The sequence below is a fragment of the Struthio camelus genome, chromosome 31 (genome assembly GCF_040807025.1).
Source record: "Struthio camelus isolate bStrCam1 chromosome 31, bStrCam1.hap1, whole genome shotgun sequence".
NCBI lineage: Eukaryota > Metazoa > Chordata > Aves > Struthioniformes > Struthionidae > Struthio > Struthio camelus.
The window spans coordinates 5251006-5270228 of NC_090972.1; the positions used below are offsets into that span (position 1 = coordinate 5251006).

The window sequence follows — 19223 nt, forward strand, 5'->3', positions numbered from 1 at the left end:
CTGAAGGCGGCAGAAGAGAACATCCGTGTCGCAGGACTGCGGGGCCAAAACAAGCACGACGCGTGAAGCATGCCCTTGCTACGGATGCAAAGCTCCTGCGATCTGGACACCCCCCCCCCCCGGGGCGATGCTCTGCGGACAAATAAGCCTCGAGAACTGTGGCACGGGAGGCGGGAAAACGCGGAGGAGCGGGGGCGGTGAGGGCAGGGGACAGATTTCAGCATTAAAGACGCCTGTGCCTGAAAGGGCTGAGGGCGATGCCTGGGGGCGCTGGCGCCTCTTCCTGCCGGCCGAAGCCATCCGGGGGGGCGGACGCAGCAAGTGCGGCAGCGCCTGGGCGCGGGCGGGGGCCGCGGCGGAAGGCGGAGCGGCCGGAGGCGGGGAGTCGGGGCGGCGCCGTCGCAGGGGCAGGGCGGCCATGGCGGCGGCGGCGGGGCTGGGGCTGGGGCTGCGGCTGGGGCTGCCGCTGCTGCTGGCCGCGGCCCGGGCCGGCGCCTACTTCCCCGAGGAGCGCTGGAGCCCGGAGTCGCCGCTGCGGGCGCCGCGCGTGGCCGTGGCGCTGCTGGCCCGCAACGCGGCGCACTCGCTGCCCGCCGTGCTGGGCGCCCTGGAGCGGCTGCGGCACCCCAAGGAGCGCACGGCGCTGTGGTGGGGCCCGGGCCCGGGCCGGGGCGGGGGGCGGCGGGCGGCGGGGCCGCGGCTCGCCGGCAGCGCCTGAGCGCCCTTCTGTCGCAGGGTGGCGACGGACCACAGCGCGGACAACACGACGGCGGTGCTGCGGGAGTGGCTGGTGCGGGTGCAGGGCCTCTACCACCGCGTGGAGTGGCGGCCGCTGGAGGAGCCCCGGTGAGCGGCGGGGGCGGCGGGCGGCGGCGGCGGCGGCGGGGGCCGCACGCAGCCTCACGGCCGCTGCTTCTCTGCAGGTCCTACCCCGACGAGGAAGGCCCGAAGCACTGGTCGAGCGCCCGCTACGAGTACGTGATGAAGCTCAGGCAAGCAGCCTTGAAGGCTGCCCGGGACATGTGGGCCGACTACATCCTGGTAAGAGGACCCGCCTGCCGCAGGGTCCCTTCGGCGCGGAGTTTACGTCCTGAGGGCTTTTGGCTTTCAGCTAGGGAGTGTCTGGCTGCTCTTTGGCAGTACTGATTTGGTTAACGCGCTTGGCCCTTCAGCAGCATCGCAGAAGCCTGCAAAGAGTCGGTTGTCGCAGTAGTAACTCGCAGTCTGCGCAGCCCCCGGCGCTGCAGTTTGGGTACTGGCCAGCATATCGTGATCTAGCGCGTGAGTTTTGTTCCTGTGATGCCCCAACAGATTGCGACTCTTGGCTCTTGTCTCAGGGTGTGCTTGGTTGGAGAGCGCTGTTGCATGGCAGGACAAAACAACCCGTTCTGCCCTAGGTGTGCTTTTGCTGCTGTTGTGCAAGTCCCGTTGGTTGCTCTCGAGTCCTTTGAGAACTGGGGGTGCGTAAGAAAAAACTGCTCTTCTGGTAACGTCATTGTGGGTCTGGAGGCTCTTACAGCTGTCGCGCGTGATCTAGCTGTGGGGATAGCTGCTGTTCATGTTACACGTTCCCTTTTGCATTTCTCATTCCCGCATGTGAAAAATTTCCTTTGGAAACTTCTGTGAACTGCTTGCTAGTACTGAAGAGGGGTCCTAGGCTTTCTAGCTGAAACATCAGCTGCTCTTTAACGTCCTGCATACATGCTGGGTTGTGCCCTGGGCACTCTGGTATGCGGTGACATGCTTCTTGGTATGCCTTGTACTTTCTGAGTTGGAACAGTCGCTTCATCGTCCGGTTTCTAGAAAGAGAAGAAATGCCTGTCAGCGTTGCTCTGGCTTTCGAAAATGCTGTGTGGGATGGACCATGCGCAGTCGTGGGGATAGCCTGCAGGGCATATGGATGACCAAGCGGCAAACGTTCACTGAATCGCACGCTAGACTAACGCTAAGAGAGACTGGCAGCATTACGACTGACCGCGCGTGTTGGGTTTTCTCTGTGCTTGCTGCAGTTTGTTGATGCAGATAACATCCTGACGAATCCAAACACCCTGAGCTTGTTGATGGCAGAGAATAAGACTGTGGTAGCACCCATGCTGGATTCTCGCGCCGCCTATTCTAATTTCTGGTGTGGAATGACTTCTCAGGTAAGAGATGGTCTTGGGTCTCTAGCTCATGTTGTTTCTTTGCTACCCTCCTCCTTCTCTGAATTATTAGTAGCAACAGCGCTAATCTTCAGGTAGCTTTGTGTCTAGCTCTCCGTGGCTCCTGCTCACTGTTATAAAGACAGCTAGAGCTGCGCTCTCTTCCCCTCTGTGCTGCTCTCTGGAGTTTGTTTCTGCCTTGGCTTGGCTAGCTCTGCAAACGTGGAATGCAGAGAAACATGAAAAGCAAACCTAAGGGTTTGTGTGTGGATCTTCCCTCTCTCAGGGTTATTATAAGCGCACTCCTGCCTACATTCCTATTCGGAAACGGGATCGACGTGGCTGCTTTGCCGTCCCCATGGTGCATTCCACTTTTCTTATTGACTTGCGGAAAGAGGCCTCCCGGGACCTTGCTTTCTACCCACCGCACCCTGATTACACCTGGTCTTTTGATGACATCATTGTTTTTGCATTTTCCTGTAGGCAGGCAGGTGAGCTAGTGGGTAATGACTTACTACTGTTTTTCTTTAGCTCAGTCTGAAGGATATTTCTATAGTCTTGTAATGGGCTGGATTTGTGAAGGAGTGGGGTTTGAGCAGTGTTTTATTTGCTGTGCATGTGTGTTAATTTTAGAAGTCCAGATGTTTGTTTGTAACAAGGAGGTTTATGGCTTTCTTCCGGTGCCGCTAAGATCCCACAGCACCTTGCGGGATGAGATGGAGAGTTTCATGCATGTCCAGCTAGAAATCATGGGTAAGTGCTGGGACTGTTGTGGGTGGAACTGAGGTCTATGGAATTTCAATTCAGATTTGCTCTGTGCTGTGTTCAAGATGTACTGCTTTCCTGGGGTGCGCCTTTGAGTTTTCAGCCTCCTGGATTTCTGGCAGATTGGAGGAAAAGGTCAAGGGAGGAATAGTTAGTACGATACAGTTACAACTGATCTGTGCCTTACAAAAATAACCCTGAAGGAAGTCCGGTATCTCCTGTAGGTGTGAAGGGGGTGGTATAGCTAGGCCATTTGACATCTGGGTAATCTCTTTTGGGGGTTCTTTTTTTTTTTCATGCCGTGTGAAAGCAGAGACTATCTTCTGGCTTGGCTTTTTCCTCTCCTAACTTCCAAGGCCTGTGGTCTCTCTGGATTGCAGTTGGCTCCACTGGCTTCTTTTTCAAGTCTTCCCCTTCTCAGCCTCTGGTCTCAGGAAGATCTCTGTGGCAGCACCCTCTTGCCCTAGCATACGCAAGCAGTGTTCTGAAGCTTCGTGTTTACAGTACAGGGAAGGGAGTATTTTGGAGTTTGCTCTACTCTCTCTCCTCCCTTGGGTATCTTGCTGCCTGAGCGTCACAGTATATCTTTGTTTGGTCTTGTCTGCACAAAGGTTCTTTTATGAAAGTGGAGTCCCTGCTAGCATTTAAAAGGATGGGACCGAGTTACGTGAAGGAACTTCTTTTTAAATGTGAACGTTTCAGGAGAGGTAGCCCAGGTCTCGAGCCAACCTTGTTTTGAAACGGTGTTGTAAATCTGAGGCTCTGATGCCAGAGGTTCATTTCCAGTTTTCTTTGGCCATTCACAGACTGCGTGTGTTCCTTCATGTTCCACAAATTTCATTCTCCTTGTCCACAGAAGCAGAGTATTTCTGTAAATTCAACTCTAGTCAATGGTCTCCTGTTCAAGCGTTCTCTTATTCGCTGATAGATCTGAGACTGGAAAGCTCTTATACGAAGAGGAAAAGTCTGAGGTGAATAATAAATGAAAGTATAATATAGTAACTTGTCAATCAGCAGCAAAAGTTAAGTATATCTTTCCTGCTGGATGTGTGGGGGGGATTGACTCAATGCAAGCAGTTGGGTGCTTTGCTGTTCTGGCTGTAGAAACAGAGGTGAGGGTCACAGAAGAGGTGTCCTGCTGTCTTTTCTTTCTCCATCCCCAGTAGGCTAGCAGGACTGTTTGTATTTGATTATGCTTAAGCAGTTGTCCTGTGTAGCCATAGTTGCACCCCACAAGGAATTGGTGAAGATCCCTTGGTTGTGTCTGTGTGTGTTAATGCTTTGAATAAAATGGAACGCAAATGGTTTCCTTATTGTTTGCCTTTAGTGAAGAACCCTCCAGCAGAGCCTTCACAATATATATCTGTCCCACCCAAGATCCCCGACAAGATGGGCTTTGATGAGGTGAGCTCTGTGCTTTTGCTCTATACGATCGTGGCACTCAGATGAGGAATGACATTTAGCTTGCCTGAGCTGAGCTGATGGGCTATCCTCTTGGTCACGGGTGCTCTGAGTGGTCTTGATGGATCCATTGGTGAGCACCGGCTATCTCTCCCCTTGAGTCCCAAGGCAGCATGTGGCAGAATCACCGCTTAGTCTTCATCTTCACTGATACAGCAGGAACTTCCCTGCACATTTGTGACAGCAGACTTTCTGTTTTCAGGTTTTCATGATTAACTTGAAGCGCCGGACAGATAGACGAGACCGAATGCTGCGAACGCTGTACGAGCAGCAGATTGAGTGCAAAATTGTTGAAGCGGTGGATGGCAAGTGAGTCCCAAGGATCAGGCTTGTGCCAGTACAATTCCTGGCAATAGAAGGAGCTGGGGGTCCCTCAGCTCGAGAAGGGTTCCTGAAGAACAGAACTTGGTGGGCAGGGGTGGAGGATGGCAACATGTGTTTCAAAGAAACAGTGCTTTTGGAAGAGGAGGAGCCACATTTTGACACTGGTGCCTCCTGGTCCCATCTGAAAGGGCTCTACCCGAAGAAGTCTGCCAAGGACTGTGGGGCTTTTCTCCTTCCGTTCTCCCCATCGTGCTGTGATTTGAGATTTGGTGACTAGTACGTGGATTTGGATGCTCTGATCTCTTCTGTGTGCGTGTGCACACAGCCTCAGGGGAAGGCAACAAGATGCTGGCTGAGTAGCTCTGTGAGCCATTGCCGTATTATAGTGACACAGGCTGCCTGTGCCCTGCGTAAACCTGCTGAGGGCAAGAGAGTCCTGAGGCTTGGGTTCGATTCTCCTTGTGGAAGACCAGTGGCAATGGCTTAGGGATTGCCTGGGAGGAAAGTTTCATCCGAGATCCAAATCTGGCAGTTGTCTCCTGTTTAATAGGAAGGTGCTAACCCTTGTTGCTGGTTTACAGAGCTATGAATACCAGTGAGGTTGAAGCTCTGGGAATTAAAATGCTGCCAGGTTATAAGGATCCATACCACGGCCGTCCACTCACCAAAGGAGAGTTGGGTTGTTTCCTCAGTCACTACAAGATCTGGAAGGAGGTGAGTGAGTGAATGAGAAACTGTTCTAAGGAGGGCTTTGGGTGTCCTGGTGCTTTTGCATGGAAGAGCACTCACTGGCTATGTGCTTGCAATGTGCCATAGTGTCGCTGATGGTCCCTCTGCTGTGGGTGTGCAGGGGCACAAAGGACAAGCACGGACATAGGTTTTGTGGATGAGGAGAATGGGGAAAGCGTGGGAGAAGTTTCCGCTTGAGACATTTGAGAAAGCACTGTCCCTGCTTTGTCAGTGAAAGGATATCTGCAGGTGCTCGTCTGGCCAGACGACTGGCATGAGTGTTAGGAGAATGATTTACTGGATCACACCACAAGCTGTGAAAAGGATGTGTACAGAGGCTCGCTTACAAATTAGGCTTCTGTCTGGCTGCTCTTGGTAACTGGACAAGTTCCTAATCCTGATGGCAGTGAAAGGGAACCTGTTTTTGTAGCTGTCTTGAGAAGGCAAAACATAGGGGTCAGGCCGATTTGCCAGTTCTGCAGGTTCCTGCATTGTTGTTGGTTCTAGAGACTTTCTAGTCTTTACTGTAGTAGTGAGAGAAATAGAAAGAGGTCTTGGGCCAGAAGGAGAGGAACGTGGCAGTTGGTGGTGGTGGGTTGTTTTTTTTTTTTTTGACTTGTCTGTAAAAAAAAAAAAAAAAATCTTCTGCTAAATTGCTAGATTGTTGAGAGGGGGCTGGAGAAATCAGTAGTGTTTGAGGATGACTTGCGCTTTGAGATCTTCTTCAAACGGCGCCTGATGAATCTGATGCATGACTTGGAAGAGGAGGGATTGGACTGGGATCTGATGTAAGTATGGAAAATCGAAAAGTTAAACTTATGCATTATGAGGCTCTCTCTCACAATTGTAAGTAATGATTTCTGTAATGATGCATTTGCTGCCATATGAGTGGCACAAAAGGCTCGTGCTCTAAGGGAGAGGCATATAACTGGTTAAGAAATCAAAAATGAACCTGCCTTCTTTTTCTGGTGGTTGTCACACACTTCTATAGGTGTTCAAGGAAAAAAAGACTGTGGGGAGGGGGAGGCTGCTTTGAAAGAGCTCCAGCTAAGGAGGCGAACGGCGTCTTGGCAAACTTGGGAGCGGCTAAGACTCTTTCCCTGTCAGCTCCTTTGTGCTCATGCCTGGAAGCTGTACTTTTTGGTCAGAGCACAGGGCAATATGCTGAGGGCTACACCTTTTCTTTCTGCCATGGAACGCCTTGTTGAAACTCTGTGCACCCTGCCTGCCAGAAAGTCGATTATTTTATTAAGCTGGGAAGTTTCTTCCCTGTGGTGTATGAGCACCTGGCTCCTCTGATCTCTACCTGTAGTGAATTACTGCCGAGACGAGGGTTGTCTAAGTCTTACTGCCCTCAGCCCTTGCTGTTCGTGTCACATGGGTACTAGGGTTTCACCTGGCACTTCTTAGCTCAGAGCCTGACAGAGCTGGAATATATTTCTAGAAGGAGACTTAATCTTGCACCTTTCTCTCCTCTTGCACAGTTACATTGGGAGGAAGCGGATGCAGGTAGAGCATCCTGAAAAGTCTGTGCCTCACGTGCGGAACCTCGTGGAAGCCGATTATTCCTACTGGACTTTGGCCTATGTGATTTCACTACAGGGAGCTCAAAAGCTGCTGGCAGCTGAGCCGCTCTCCAAAATGTTACCTGTTGATGAATTTCTTCCGGTCATGTTTGACAAGCATCCTGTGTGAGTTTGATTTGCCTTCTTGGGGGGTGGGGGGTGGGGGGGGGCGCCTCTGCCAGTGTCAGTAGGCAGGGTGGGTTAGTGACAGACATCTTGGGAATTGCACTTTGAGGAAGGTGCTTGCCATGGGCAGAGCTCCAGTGCAAGCATTCCTTTTGCAAGTTTGGGAGTCTCCAGAGTTGGAGTCCATTTGCCTTGGAGAAAGGCTCTTGACATAGTCTTTCTCACACTGGTAACGAAATCAGAAACACCTTTAGTTTCCCTGACTGTGACTCATTCTGATAGTAACCTGTAGATTTGGTCTGGGGATACTGTGTCTGTAGATCTTTTCAGTTTCATTTAGGCCTTCAGAGGAATTGGATTTGTTGCTTATTGCAAAGCTTTCTAATTTTTTTTGAAAAAGGAGGCCTATGTAGGGCTGCTTTTTTTTCTATTTTTAGTCTTTCATGTAATAACTATATTTTGTCAAAACTGGGACTCCCGTGCTGTTTTACGTTCAGAGCCACGCAGTGAATTTACTGAGTTACTTAAATGGCTGTGCACGCTGCTGGAAGCACATGCAAAAGGAACATGCTGTAGCCCTTCCGCAACTGGGTGGCTTGGTGTCTATAGAGGGATCTGTTCCCTAAGTTTGCCCATTGATGCAGTGTCTAAAATCTCTGCCGTTGTTTTGTGGCAAGCAGACCTGCAGCAGACTCTTCCCTGAGCTGAGAAGCTGCCCCCACTGGGAGGAGCCTGACAATTGTTTTATCTGCCCTAGTATGGGCCTTTGCTGTTAGACTGACTTGCTGGCTATTACCTGCCTCTGGATGGCATTCAGGAGCTGTTCTTAAATGTGCTGTTGCACATGGTAATCACTCTCTGCGTGACTGTATAACGTGGTCAGACCCCCACAGAGCTCAGATATGGCTGGAGCATGCCGAGAAATTTGGAGCTGGCCTTGAAACATCTGACTGGCTCTAAATTCCTAAAGCTACCAGATCTTCTGCAGCTGTTGCTGCCCTTCCTTGGGAGAAAGAGGTTTGTAGGAAGGCAGTACTTCTGAAGAAGGGACTTGGTTATGCAGGCGCCTGGAGTAGCTGGGAACTGGACCCGAAGGGATCTTTTGTCCATCACTGTGTTTTGCTGGTGTCCCTCCCTCGGAGGGACTGCAGATTTGAAAGGCTGAGCAGGTTACGATGTTCTGTGCAGGCTAAATTAAGGCTGGAGGTGGACTGCAAGATGAATGGGGGACATATGAGGCTATTATTTCTTTCTTTTGTTTTTGTGTACAGCTCTGATTACATGAAGCATTTTGAAAATCGGAATTTGCTGGCCTTTTCGGTGGAGCCGCTATTAGTTTATCCAACTCACTATACTGGTGATGATGGCTACATCAGTGACACAGAGACCTCAGTGGTGTGGAACAATGAGAAAATAAAGACTGACTGGGATCGTGCCAAATCCCAGAAAATGAAAGAGCAGCAGGAGCTAAGAAATGAGGCCAAGAACTCGGATGTGCTACAATCCCCTCTTGACAGTACAGCTCGAGATGAGCTATGACCAGATCGAGCCTACTGCAGGGGATGGACAAAAGGACTGGCTTGTAGGGAGGAGCGGGGGTAGATGACGAGAAAAGGTATAACATTCTTTTTGCGGGGGTGGGGGGGTAGGGGGATTACTGGGGTTTCATTCTCTGTCCAAAGATAGAAAGGCAAATTTGGTTAGGTGACGAAGCTGGTGAGGGTTTATGTTTGGAGCCCTGCTGGCTGCCAGTGATGCGAGGAGAACGCTGAAAAAACTTGGCCAGACTCACTCCATGGTTCCTTTCAGCTGTTGCTCCTTGGTGCGAACAGTCAACTGCTGTAATGTCAATGCTTTCTTTTCTGTTTTGGAAGTTGGTACTCAATAGGAAAATTGTCTTCTGGCTTGTGCTGCCGCGCGTGCATAGCTGTGCTGGAAATGCATCTTGTGATTGTTGAGTGAAAGGTTGGAAAAGTGTGGTAAAATGCAGCCAGATCTGTAGATTCTAGCTAACGAAATTCCTGATGCAAGCTGAAGATCCCTCTCTATATAAGAGAGATATTGTTCCTCTTTTATAAAGTCTTTGGCTATGACTTGAACAGTCCCGTTTCCTCACCAATAGCCCAGAGTGCCTGGGGAAGGAGCACGGCACAAGCTGAACTCTGTTGAGCTCAAACTCACTTTTTAAGTATTTTATTGTAGAGATGCTTCATAGCCCTGGAGGCTGAAGTCTGTTTATAGTACAGGCAGCAGTTTTGGAAACCTGCGGCTGCCTACCCTAATCTTCTCGGGACCTGGAGGAGCCCTAGGTCTGTTTGCTCAATGTGACCCTTTCCCTACTCGGTCTCTTCTTGGGGAGGTCATTGCTATGTGTATGGTGGGTATATGTCCTATGAGCTGGAGTGAGACCACTGACTTTCCTCCTAAAAGCAAGACTACTAAACTTACGGTTAGTGGCTGGAGTCAGCGGTGGCGTGTGGTGAACTGCAAGCTCGAGGGGCGAGGCTGAACGGCCTCCGATTTGCCTGGCGTTTCCCGTATTGATCCAGTCCGTTCCGTCCCGGAAAAGTAATGAGACCTACCTCCAAAGTACTTAGGACCGCCTCCTGTTTCTGAAGAGCTACCCTGTTTTGTTTGGTTTTGTCTTGTTTTGTTTTTCCCAATGAAGTGGTCAGTCTAATAAAAGTCATTACCTCTTCTAGAGCGCGTGCCTCTGGTTCCTCAAGACCCTTCCAGGCTGCGTGAGCAGCTGGTGGGGCCGGGCCCGCGGCCGGGCCCAGCGTCCGCGCGCTCTCGTGGGGTGTGGGGGGTCTCGGGTTTGCAGCCAGTGCTGAAACACAGTAGTCTGTAAAGCATGCTTATTTTCACAGCCCTTTTTGGTGAGCCGAAGGTTGGTGGTGGGGTGTTTTTCTTGGCCTTCCCCCTGGAGCTGCCCAGCAAGCGGGGTGACAGGGAAGCTGGGCTGGGGCAGTTGGAGAACTACGAGGAAGGAGCCACGGCGCCACCCCGCGCCGCCGCCCGCTATCCACGCGTGCGCACTGCTGCGAGTCTCGCTGCTGCCGCCCCGCATGCGCACTGAAACCCTCCGCGCGCAGTGCTGCTGCCGTGTCCTGACGTCCCAGCACTGCAGGCGGCAGGCTCACGCATGCGCAATCCAGCTGCCATCGCTCACTGCTGCCCTCCTATGCTTATACCGTGGTACTGCACGCCGTCAGCTCACGCATGCGCACTAAAGGCATCTGCTCACGGCTGCCTCTAGAAGGAGAACGCATGCGCACCGGGTTCACTGCTGCCTCCGGTGTCGACCAAGCAGGAGTGCAGCGAGCGGCAGGGCGCACATGCGCACTAGGTTCGGGGTGCTCCCTGCTGCCCTCCGTTGTCGAAAATTTAATATTGCGCCTAGAGCAGGTGCGCATGCGCACCTTTTCCACCGTGCTCTTTGCTGCCCTCGCGTGTAGCAGCATCGGCACTGCACACGGCGGGTAGACGCATGCGCACGGCGTTCACCGAGCTCACTCCTGCCCTCGGCTATCGAGAAGGCAGTACTGTGCCCAGCGAGGTAGCGCATGCGCAAGTTCTCACTTCCCCTCGCGTGTCGAAAATATAGTATTGCAGCCTACGGCGAGAGCATGCGCACTGGGTTGCTCCGCCTTCACTACTGCCCCCTCGTGCCTACAAGGCAGTACTGCAGACAGCGGGAGCGCGCATGCGCAGCCGGTCCGCAGTGCTCCCTGCTGCCCTCGGCTGTCAACAAACAAGTACCGCATCAGGAGGGCGAGCGCACGTGCACGGCTGTGCCGCGGTGCTCCCCGCTGCCCTCGGGTGTCGAAGATGTAGTACTGCTCCCGCGGCTGCGCATGCGCCTTCGCTCCGCAGTGCTCTTTGCTGCCCTCGCGTGTAGCAAAACCAGTACTGCACATCTAGGCGGTGCGCATGCGCACACGGTTCAACATGCTCACGGCAGCCATCCGCTGTCAACAACGCAGTACCACGCCCAGGAGCCGCGCATGCGCAGCATTCCAGTCGTGCTCACCGCTGCCCTCGGTGCTGGCAGATCAGTACTGCACGGGAAAGGTGCGCGCAGGCGCACTGTGTTCTCTCTGTTCACTGCTGCCCTCAGGTGTCCAGAAGACAGTACTGCAGGCGACACTGCCATGGCGGGCAGACAAAGTAGCCAGCCGGCGAGCACATGCGCAGTGCCACGGGCGTCTACGACGTCGGCAAGGGCTACTCGAAGCCCGTAGAGCTCGGCACAAGCCCGCGCGAGCCCGCAGAGACCGCCACCGGCGTCCGGGAGCTCCGTGAATGCTCCTCCAAGCCCGTAGAGCTCGGCACGAGCCCGCACGAGCCCGCCACGGGTGTCCGGGAGCTCGGCGAATGCTCCTCCAAGCCCGTAGAGCTCGGGGCGGGCCGGCCCGAGCCCGCCACGGGCGTCTGCGAGCTCGGCGAGGGCCGCGCGAAGGCTGTAGAGCTCGGGGCGGGCCGGCCCGAGACCGCAGAGGCCGCCAGGGGCGTCTGCGAGCTCGGCGAGGGCTCTGCGAAGGCCGTAGAGCTCGGGGCGGGCCGGCCCGAGCCCGCCGAGCCCGCCACGCGCCTCGGCCGGCTCGGCGAGGCCCGCGCCAAGGCCGCGGGGCTCGGGGCGGGCCGGCCCGAGCCCGCCGAGCCCGCCACGCGCCTCGGCCGGCTCGGCGAGGCCCGCGCCAAGGCCGCGGGGCTCGGGGCGGGCCGGCCCGAGCCCGCCGAGCCCGCCACGCGCCTCGGCGAGCTCGGGGAGGGCCACGCCAAGGCCCCAGGGCTCTTTGCCCCCCCCGCCCCCAAGTCCCTCTATTTACTCTTATCATCACCTGGTAACTTTGTTACTTGTATGCATCCTGAGCTCTCAGTTTGTTCTCTTGTCCCCTGAATATTCTCTTTTCCTCTGTGTACACCCCAGGGCTGTCCCTTCAGCTTTTTGGAAGCACCTGTGCAGAGCTGGGCTGCCCCTGCTACCCCGGAAGCCCAGCTGTCCTTGATGGAGCTAAGGTTAATTCCCTGACACCGGTTCCTTATGGGCTGCAGCTGTGGGCCCGGGGGTGGGATGAGCCTCAGGTGCAGCTGGGGGCACCGATGGCTACAGCTGGCACTGTTTGGAGGTAGGGGTCGCAGTTGCTGAAAGCTTGTGCAGGGGCCAGTCTGGGACAACAGAGCTGCCACTTAGCAGTGCTCAGTGGGACTGATGCTGGGGTTGCACCACAAAGAAGGTGAGTGGAGCTGGGTGGTGCACGTGTGCTGGCGGACGGGAGCACGTGGGGCCTGGAGAAACTGCGTGGAGGATGGTGGTGCACCTGGGCCCGAGGACACGGTGGGGAAGAGCAGTGCACCGGGGACATGGGGTGTGGTAAGGAAGGGGGTGCACTGGGGCTGGCTGCGGAAGGAAGGAGGTGCTCTGGGGCTGTGATGGGGCAAGGGGGGAAAAGAGGGGCGCCACTGCCAGGGGCGGGGTGGTGTGGAAGGGGTTGTGCTGGAGCTGGGGGAGGAAGGAACGAGGCGCATCAGGGCTGTAGCGGTTCTGGGGGTAGGATGGGGGTGCATGAGGACCGGTGGGTGGTGGTTTATCGTGCAGTCGGAGTAGCGTGAGGGTCCCGGGTCAGATCAGGAGTGTGTCGGAGGGGGTCTCAGGGGAAGTTGTGGGGAGAGTCGCAATGGGGGCAGGGGTAGTGTCAGAGCTGAGTCGGGGCTAAGTCAGAGCTAAGCTGCCCCTTAGCACCTTTTCTTTTTTTTTTTGGTGCCTTCTCGCCCTAGTCTACTCTAGGTGCCCCAGAGCCCTCTTTTGGCCCTCTAGCTCTCTTAGGACCTCTCTTTTCCCCTCTGGATGCTTTGGGACTCTCGCTGCCCAGCGACTTCCTTTGGTCACGTAACCATCTTAGGCCACCTCCAGTGAACTCTGCACCTCTCTTTTGGCCAAAATTGTACCCCAGAGACTTCTGTTGGCCCTCTAGACCCACTAGGACTTCTCTAGTCACCTCTGAACCCCCTCTTGAGGCGTCTGTTGTGCCACAGAGCTGGTTTTTGGCCCTCCTGACCCCTAAGCACTCCTCAAATCCCCTAAGAACCATTCCTGAGGCCTTCCTTGTTTCCTGGAGGGTTTTTTTTTTTTTTTTTTTTTTTTGCCATATGGACCCTTCAGAACCCCTCTAGTCCCTTCAGAAGCCCTCCAGAGGCCTTGGTTTTGTCCTGGAGCCCTCCTTTGGCCACCCAGCTCTCTTAGTGGCCCTCTACTCTGCTCCAGATGCCTCTTTTGGCCAAAACTGTGCCCCGGAGGACTTCCTTTTTTTTTTTTTTTTGCCTGTTGCTTCCCTTAGGAAATCTCAGGTCCGCTCTGGATGCTTTTTTTGCAGCAAATAGCGCTCCGGAGTCCTCTGTTGGCCCTCTAGACCCCTTAGGAACCCCTAGGGCAGTCTGGACCACTCTTTTGGCCTTCCTTCCTTGTTCCTAGATCTGTTGCTAAGGGGTTTGGAGGGCCAGAGAACTTTCTAGTTGCCTCTGCATCCTTCCTGAGCTTGTCCTTGCTCCCTAGAGCTGTTTTTCTGGTCACGTAAACCGCTTCAGGGCCCCCTCTAGCGCACTCTGGATTATTCTTTCGGCCTTCTTTGCGCCGCAGAGCTGTCTTCGGGCCCTCCAGACCCTTTAATCCCTCCCTCTAGTCTTTTCAGAACCCCTCCGGAGGGCTCGGTTTTGTGCAGGAGCCCTCCTTTGGCCCTCCGGGCTTCTTAGAGGCCCTCTAGTCTGCTCCAGACACCTCTTTTGGCTGAAATTGTGCCCCAGTGTCCTTTGTCCGTCCTCCAGATCACTTAGGGCCCCTCTTGTTCTCTCTGGACCACTCTTTTGGCCTTTCTTCTTTCCCAAGGCTGTCTCTTTGGTCTTTGAGGCCCTTTAGGCCCCTCCGTAGTCCACTCGGAAGCCCTCCAGAGCCCTTTCTCACGTCCCAGAGCCCCGCGTCGGCCCTCCAGCCCCCTCGGCTGCCCTCTCTTCTGCTCTGGAGCCCTCTTTCAGTCTTTTATTTCTCCTCCCAGACCTCTGTTGGCCTTCCTCACCCCTTAGCACCCCAACTAGTGCTCTCCGGGCTACTCTTTCCACCTTCTTTGTGCCCCAGAGCTGTCTTCCGGCCCACTAAACCCTTTAGCCTCCCTCTAGTCCCTTCAGAAATCATCTCGAGGCCTTTGTCGCTCCCCGGAGCTTTTTTGGTCCTCCCGATCCCACAGGGCCCCTCCTATTCCCTCAGGGCACCTCATGACATCTTCCTCGTCCCCCCAGTTCTTAGGCTTTCGCCCTCTCGTCCCCGTTGGGCCCCTCTTTTCTGCCGAGACCCCCTCCTGAGTTCTTCCTCGTTCCCCAGAGTCATTTTTTGGCCACGCGGACCCCTTAGCACCCCTCTGGCGTGCTCTGGACTTCCCTTCCAGCCTTCTTTGTGCCCCAGAGCCGTCTTTTCGACCTGCAGCCCCTTTAGCCCCCATCCGGTCCCTTCAGAACCCCTCCGGAGGCCTTTGTCGTGCCTCGGAGCCCTGCTTTTGCCGTCCAGTCCTCTTGGCGCCTCTCTAGTCCACTCTAGATGCCTCTTTTGGCCAGAATTGCGCCCCGGAGCCTTTTTTTGGCCCATCGGTTCCCTTAGGACTCCTCCAGTGCATTCCGGACTACCCTTTGGCCTTTCTTGTTCCCCAGAGCTGTCTTCTGGCCGTCCAGAGTCCTCCGGAGCCATCTAGTCACTGCTGAACCCCTCTTGACGGTTTCCTTGCTCCCCAGAGTCTTTTTTTGGGCCGTGTAGACACCTTAGAACCCCTCCAGCGTGCTCCTGACTACTCTTTTGGCCTTCCTTTTTTCCCAGTGCTGTATCTTGACCCTCTAGACCGATTTAGGACCCCTGCAGCACCCTCAGAACGCATCCGGAGCCTTTCGTCGCATCCCGGAGCCCCGCGTCGGGCCTCCGGCCCCTTCGGCAGCCCTCAGTTTTGCTCCGGAGCCTTCTTTTGGCCTTTTATCTTCCCTCACAGAGCTCGGTTGGCCCTCTAGGCCCTTTAGCACCTCTCTAGCACGCTGTGGAGTCTTAGCTTTTTCTTTTTCCCCGGAGCTGTCTTTTGACTCTCCTCAGATCTGCTGCTGAGGCTTTCCTCCGCCCCAGTGTGGTCTGTTCATCATCTAACGGTCTCAGCACCCTCCTTTTTCCCCTCGGCCCTTTAGGGAGGCGTTCGTGGTTCTCTACTGGCTTGTTTTTATTGCTCTCTGCCTCCGCCAGAAACATCTAATCCAGTTTGGATTCCTCTGTCGAGCTTTGTCGTGTCGCACAGACTTCTGTCGCTCCCGCAGACCTCTGAGGAGCCCCTTCATTTTGTTCCGGACCCTTCTTTGCGGTGCCCCAGAGCGCCGCGTCGGTCCTTCAGCCCTCTTAGCGTCCCTCTCGCGCCCTCGGGAGCCGTCCCGAGGTCTGCCCGCGTCAGTCCTCCCGTTAGCGATACGGAGATAGTAGTCTCCTGGGCGACGAACTTTTCTATCTGCTGCCCTCTTTTTCTAAATGTTCTAGGTACTATCCAGGAAATAATCTTCTTTAGAAGTACTTCTATAACAGAAGAGGCCTCGTTCCAGGAATTCATTTTAATATCCTGCTTTGCCCTACAGGAAATACTGCCCTGCCAGAACAGCTGTATTCTATGCAGACCCGAACCAACTAGAGCGCTGCGGTATCACGTTCCCTTTATAGACTAGGTGGAATGTTGTAATTTCTTTCTAAGTTTAAGCAGAACCAATGTCTAGCGTGTAATGCAAAGGCTTACACTAGTTAGAGCGGAAAGAAGCTTAACAACATACCTCTTGATATCGTGGATGGACTATATGAAGCCTTAGTAGTAAAAGAGATGTTCTGTTTCATAGAAGAGCTCTCTTTATCTTTTCTGTGCCCTCCAGTCTAGATTCTGAGCAGAAGAAGGAGAGTCTCTTCTGCGCAGCCCTGTGTATTTATGGCAGCCATTGGTTTGCCCCTCCCCTCCGAAGGGCTTGTGGGTAGGTCAGTGGGTGGGGCCTAGGGTTATATAAACCGGGGGTCTCTCCCCACTGAGGTCATTCTGCTTTTGGTCTCCTGCATCGGCAGTGCTCTGGAATCACCTCAGCTAATAACAGCATTCGAGGCTGTAAAGCGATCCCAGGAGACTCATTCCTACAGTTGGGGAAGCAAAGGCCGTTCACAAATGTAAGAGCAGCGGGACGGCTCTGTGTTTTTTTTTTCTTAGGCTTTGCACGAAGTCGTGGTGTGGAGAAGCCGAGCGCCGAGAGGGAGGCTGAGCAGGTGCGAGGGGCAGCTTGCGGTGGAGAGCTTTACGGTGCGGCAGGGTGGTGTCGGGCTGCCTCTGGGTGATGTCCTTTGCTTTGCTTTTTCAAGTGCTGTGCGGGCCTCTTCCGGAAGGGCTGAGGATCGGAGGTGAGCGGAGCAGCGTGTCAGTAGTCGTAGGGCTGTTGGGTGCTGCCTGGCCGAAGAGTAACTTTGTTGCGTTGGTTTTCCTAGGTGCTGGGGGGGGTATCCCCTCCCCCCCCCCCCAGCTGCGGTGTCTGAGTTTGGACCGGGTGCGTCGCAGGTGAGGAGAGGTACTGTGGTGTTTGGGAGGAGGGTGTTTTTGGGGGGAGAGGCCGGAGCGGTGGGGCACGCGGGTGCCAGCTCGTGCTCTCTTTTGGCAGGTGACGACGGGGAAGGTTTGCGACCGAAGGAAGATCCGAGAGGACGTGCCTGCCGTCGAGGCAGGCTCTCGAGGACGGCCAGTGACCCGGAGCACTCCCCAAGCTAAGTTGCGCAGCCCCAGGGTGTTGGTGTGTCGTGTGGGTGGGTGTGTGTGCACGTGCTGCCAATCAGCGTAGGGCAGAGGGCTCCTCAGGATGAGTGCTGTGCGTGAGGCAGAGGCGGAGGGGGGGTGTGCCAGGCCAGGCAGCTCCAGCGTGTGTCTGCGTTGTTGTGTCCTGTGTCGTGCGTGTTGTAGGTGTCCTGTGTTTTGCTCAGGTCTTGACATTGCTCTTGTCCTGTGTGATTGTGGAGCACAGCGTACACTTTGCAGCGCTAGGGTGTTAGGCATCCAGAGGGTTTTGAGCGGCCGGAGCGCTCGGCGTCTCGTCAATGGGTCGCGTCTCCTTCTGCACTGCCCACAAAAAGGATCGGTGTGTTGTGTTGAACTTGCATCGTAGCTGTCCGCGGCCGCTCTTCTCCGCCTTTGTGGCGATGCTCTTTGCCTTCCGCGGCCGCTCTTCTCTGCCTTTGTGGCGATGCTCTTTGCCTTCCGCGGCTGCTCTTCTCTGCCTTTGTGGCGATGCCCTTCGCCTTCCGCGGCCGCTCTTCTCCGCCTTCCTGGCATCCTTTCAGGGTTTTCTTCCTTGTGTGGTTGCAGTCTTGGGTCTTTCTGGCCAGCCGGTTGTGCATCGATGGTCCTGGCTTTGGTGGCCCCTTTCTGTCACGGACCGTGGCATTTGACTTTCCTGGGCTTCTGCTAAGCCTCTGAGCTGCACAGTTGTGGCATTGTAGGACTTTGTGGCCAGCAGGGTCTTATGCGTGAGAATTGTTCTTTCTGCCTAGGGCTTTGCTCCGTGTTTGTGTCTGCTGCTTGTGTGTGTGCATGTTTGGCGTGGAGGTGCCTTGCCTGTGGGTTTTGGTGATGGTAGAGTGGAGTGGTGATGGGGAGCAGATGATGATTGATCAGGCTTTGGGTACTGCATTTTTCTGTTTTTTGCAGATGCGGAGTAGTGTCGTGGGTGCCCGAGGGAGACGGAGGAAGAGCGGGGCCTGTGCAAAGCAGGTGAGCGTGTGAGTGTTGTTGGCAGGAGAGTGTCTTGGGTAGGGATTTGATGGCTTGTGTCATCACTGGGTTGTGTTTGTAGGTGGGAAGCCATAAGGCAAGTGGGTGGTTTGTGCCTAGGAGGAGCCCGGCCAGGTGAGAGTCGGTCTGCGAGATGGAGCAGAGCGTAGAGTGGGGCTGTTGTGTTGTTGATGATGCGCCCGTTGCCTAGGGCTGTTCTGGTGCGTGGCAGAGCTCGGCGTGGCGTCCCTTAGCGTGGCGATGGGGAACGGGCGAGCGGCGCAGGTAAAGGTGTGGGAGCCGAGGGTGGGTGTGGACGGGCTGCGCTTTTGCAAACATCCCCTCAAGGTGTGGTATGGTCTCTGACTCTGCAGGTGTAGGATGCAGTTGTGGCGTGGAGAAGCCGAGTGCTGAGATGGAGGCAGAGGAGGTGAGAGGGGCAACTTGTCATTGAGAGCTTTATTGTGTGGTGGGGTGGTGTGGGGCTGCCTCTCAGTAATGTCTTTTGTTGTGCTTTTTTCAGGTGCTGTGGGGGGGCCTCTTCCCAGATGGCTGAGGATTTGAGGTGAGTGGCACGGTGTGCTGTTTGTAGTAGGGCTGTTGGGTGCTGCCTGGCAGAAGAGTAACTTTGTGTTGTTTTTCCCAGGTGCTGTGGGTGTCTAGTGCTGGGCAGGATCTCTGAGTTTGGAAGGGACGTGTTTCAGGTGAGCGGAGGGACTGTGGTGTTTTGGAGGGTGTTTTTTGGGGAAGAGGCTGGAGCTGTGTGGCGTGCGGGTGACGGCTTGTGGTCTGTTTTGGCAGGTGGTGAGGGTGAAGGTTTGTGACTGAAGGAAGATCAGAGAGGACGTGGCTGGCATCGAGGCTGGCTGTTGAGGATGGACGGTGACGCACGGCAGTGCCCAAGCTAAGTGGAGGGGGCCAAGGGCGTTGGTGTGTCTTGGGCAGTGTGTGGGTGTGGGTGTGGGTGTGTGTGTGGACAATCAGTGTGTTGTGTGGAGGCCTCCTGAGGGTGGGTGCTGTGTGTGAGGTAGAGGCAGAGGTGGGTGTGGTAGTCTGGGCAGCTCCAGCCTGCGTCTGTGTTGTTGTGTGCTGTGTGCTGTGTTCTGTGTGTGTTGTAGGTGTCCTGCGTTTTGCTGAGGTCTTGATGTTGCTGTTGTCCTGTGTGATTGTGGAGCAGGGTGTAAACTTTGCAGGGCTAGGGTGTTAGGCATCCTCAGGCTTTTGAGTGGCCTGAGTGCTCAGTGTTGTGTCAATGGATGGTGTCTCCTTGTGTGCCGCCCACCCAAAGGGTCGGTGTGTTGCGCCGAATT

At 54.9% G+C, this 19223-nt stretch overlaps 1 protein-coding gene across 3 annotated transcripts; it reads left to right on the forward strand.

The window, feature by feature from the left end:
* Nucleotides 1–67: 67 nt before the first annotated feature.
* On the forward strand, nt 68–9809 carry COLGALT1 (collagen beta(1-O)galactosyltransferase 1). Of its 3 annotated transcripts, none has more exons than XM_068922647.1 (12): nt 68–321; nt 736–846; nt 924–1041; nt 2010–2144; nt 2428–2632; nt 2775–2894; nt 4234–4310; nt 4570–4676; nt 5273–5405; nt 6081–6208; nt 6905–7111; nt 8383–9809. In XM_068922647.1, the coding sequence occupies exons 1-12, from the start codon at nt 128–130 to the stop codon at nt 8648–8650; spliced, it is 1803 nt and encodes a 600-aa protein (XP_068778748.1). In that variant the 5' UTR covers nt 68–127; the 3' UTR covers nt 8651–9809. The 3 variants fall into 3 exon arrangements, with proteins under 3 accessions (XP_068778748.1, XP_068778749.1, XP_068778747.1); XM_068922648.1 differs by having other exon boundaries at nt 69–197; XM_068922646.1 differs by lacking the exon at nt 68–321 and adding an exon at nt 402–648.
* The last annotated feature ends 9414 nt before the right edge of the window (nt 9810–19223 follow it).

Bases quoted from the DNA above. Each gene is read 5' to 3' on its own strand.
- COLGALT1 (XM_068922646.1), top strand. From the start codon at position 419: ATGGCGGCGGCGGCGGGGCTGGGGCTGGGGCTGCGGCTGGGGCTGCCG. The intron at 4,311-4,569 runs GTGAGCTCTGTG...TTCTGTTTTCAG, and splicing joins ACAAGATGGGCTTTGATGAG to GTTTTCATGATTAACTTGAA. The intron at 7,112-8,382 runs GTGAGTTTGATT...TTTTGTGTACAG, and splicing joins ATGTTTGACAAGCATCCTGT to CTCTGATTACATGAAGCATT.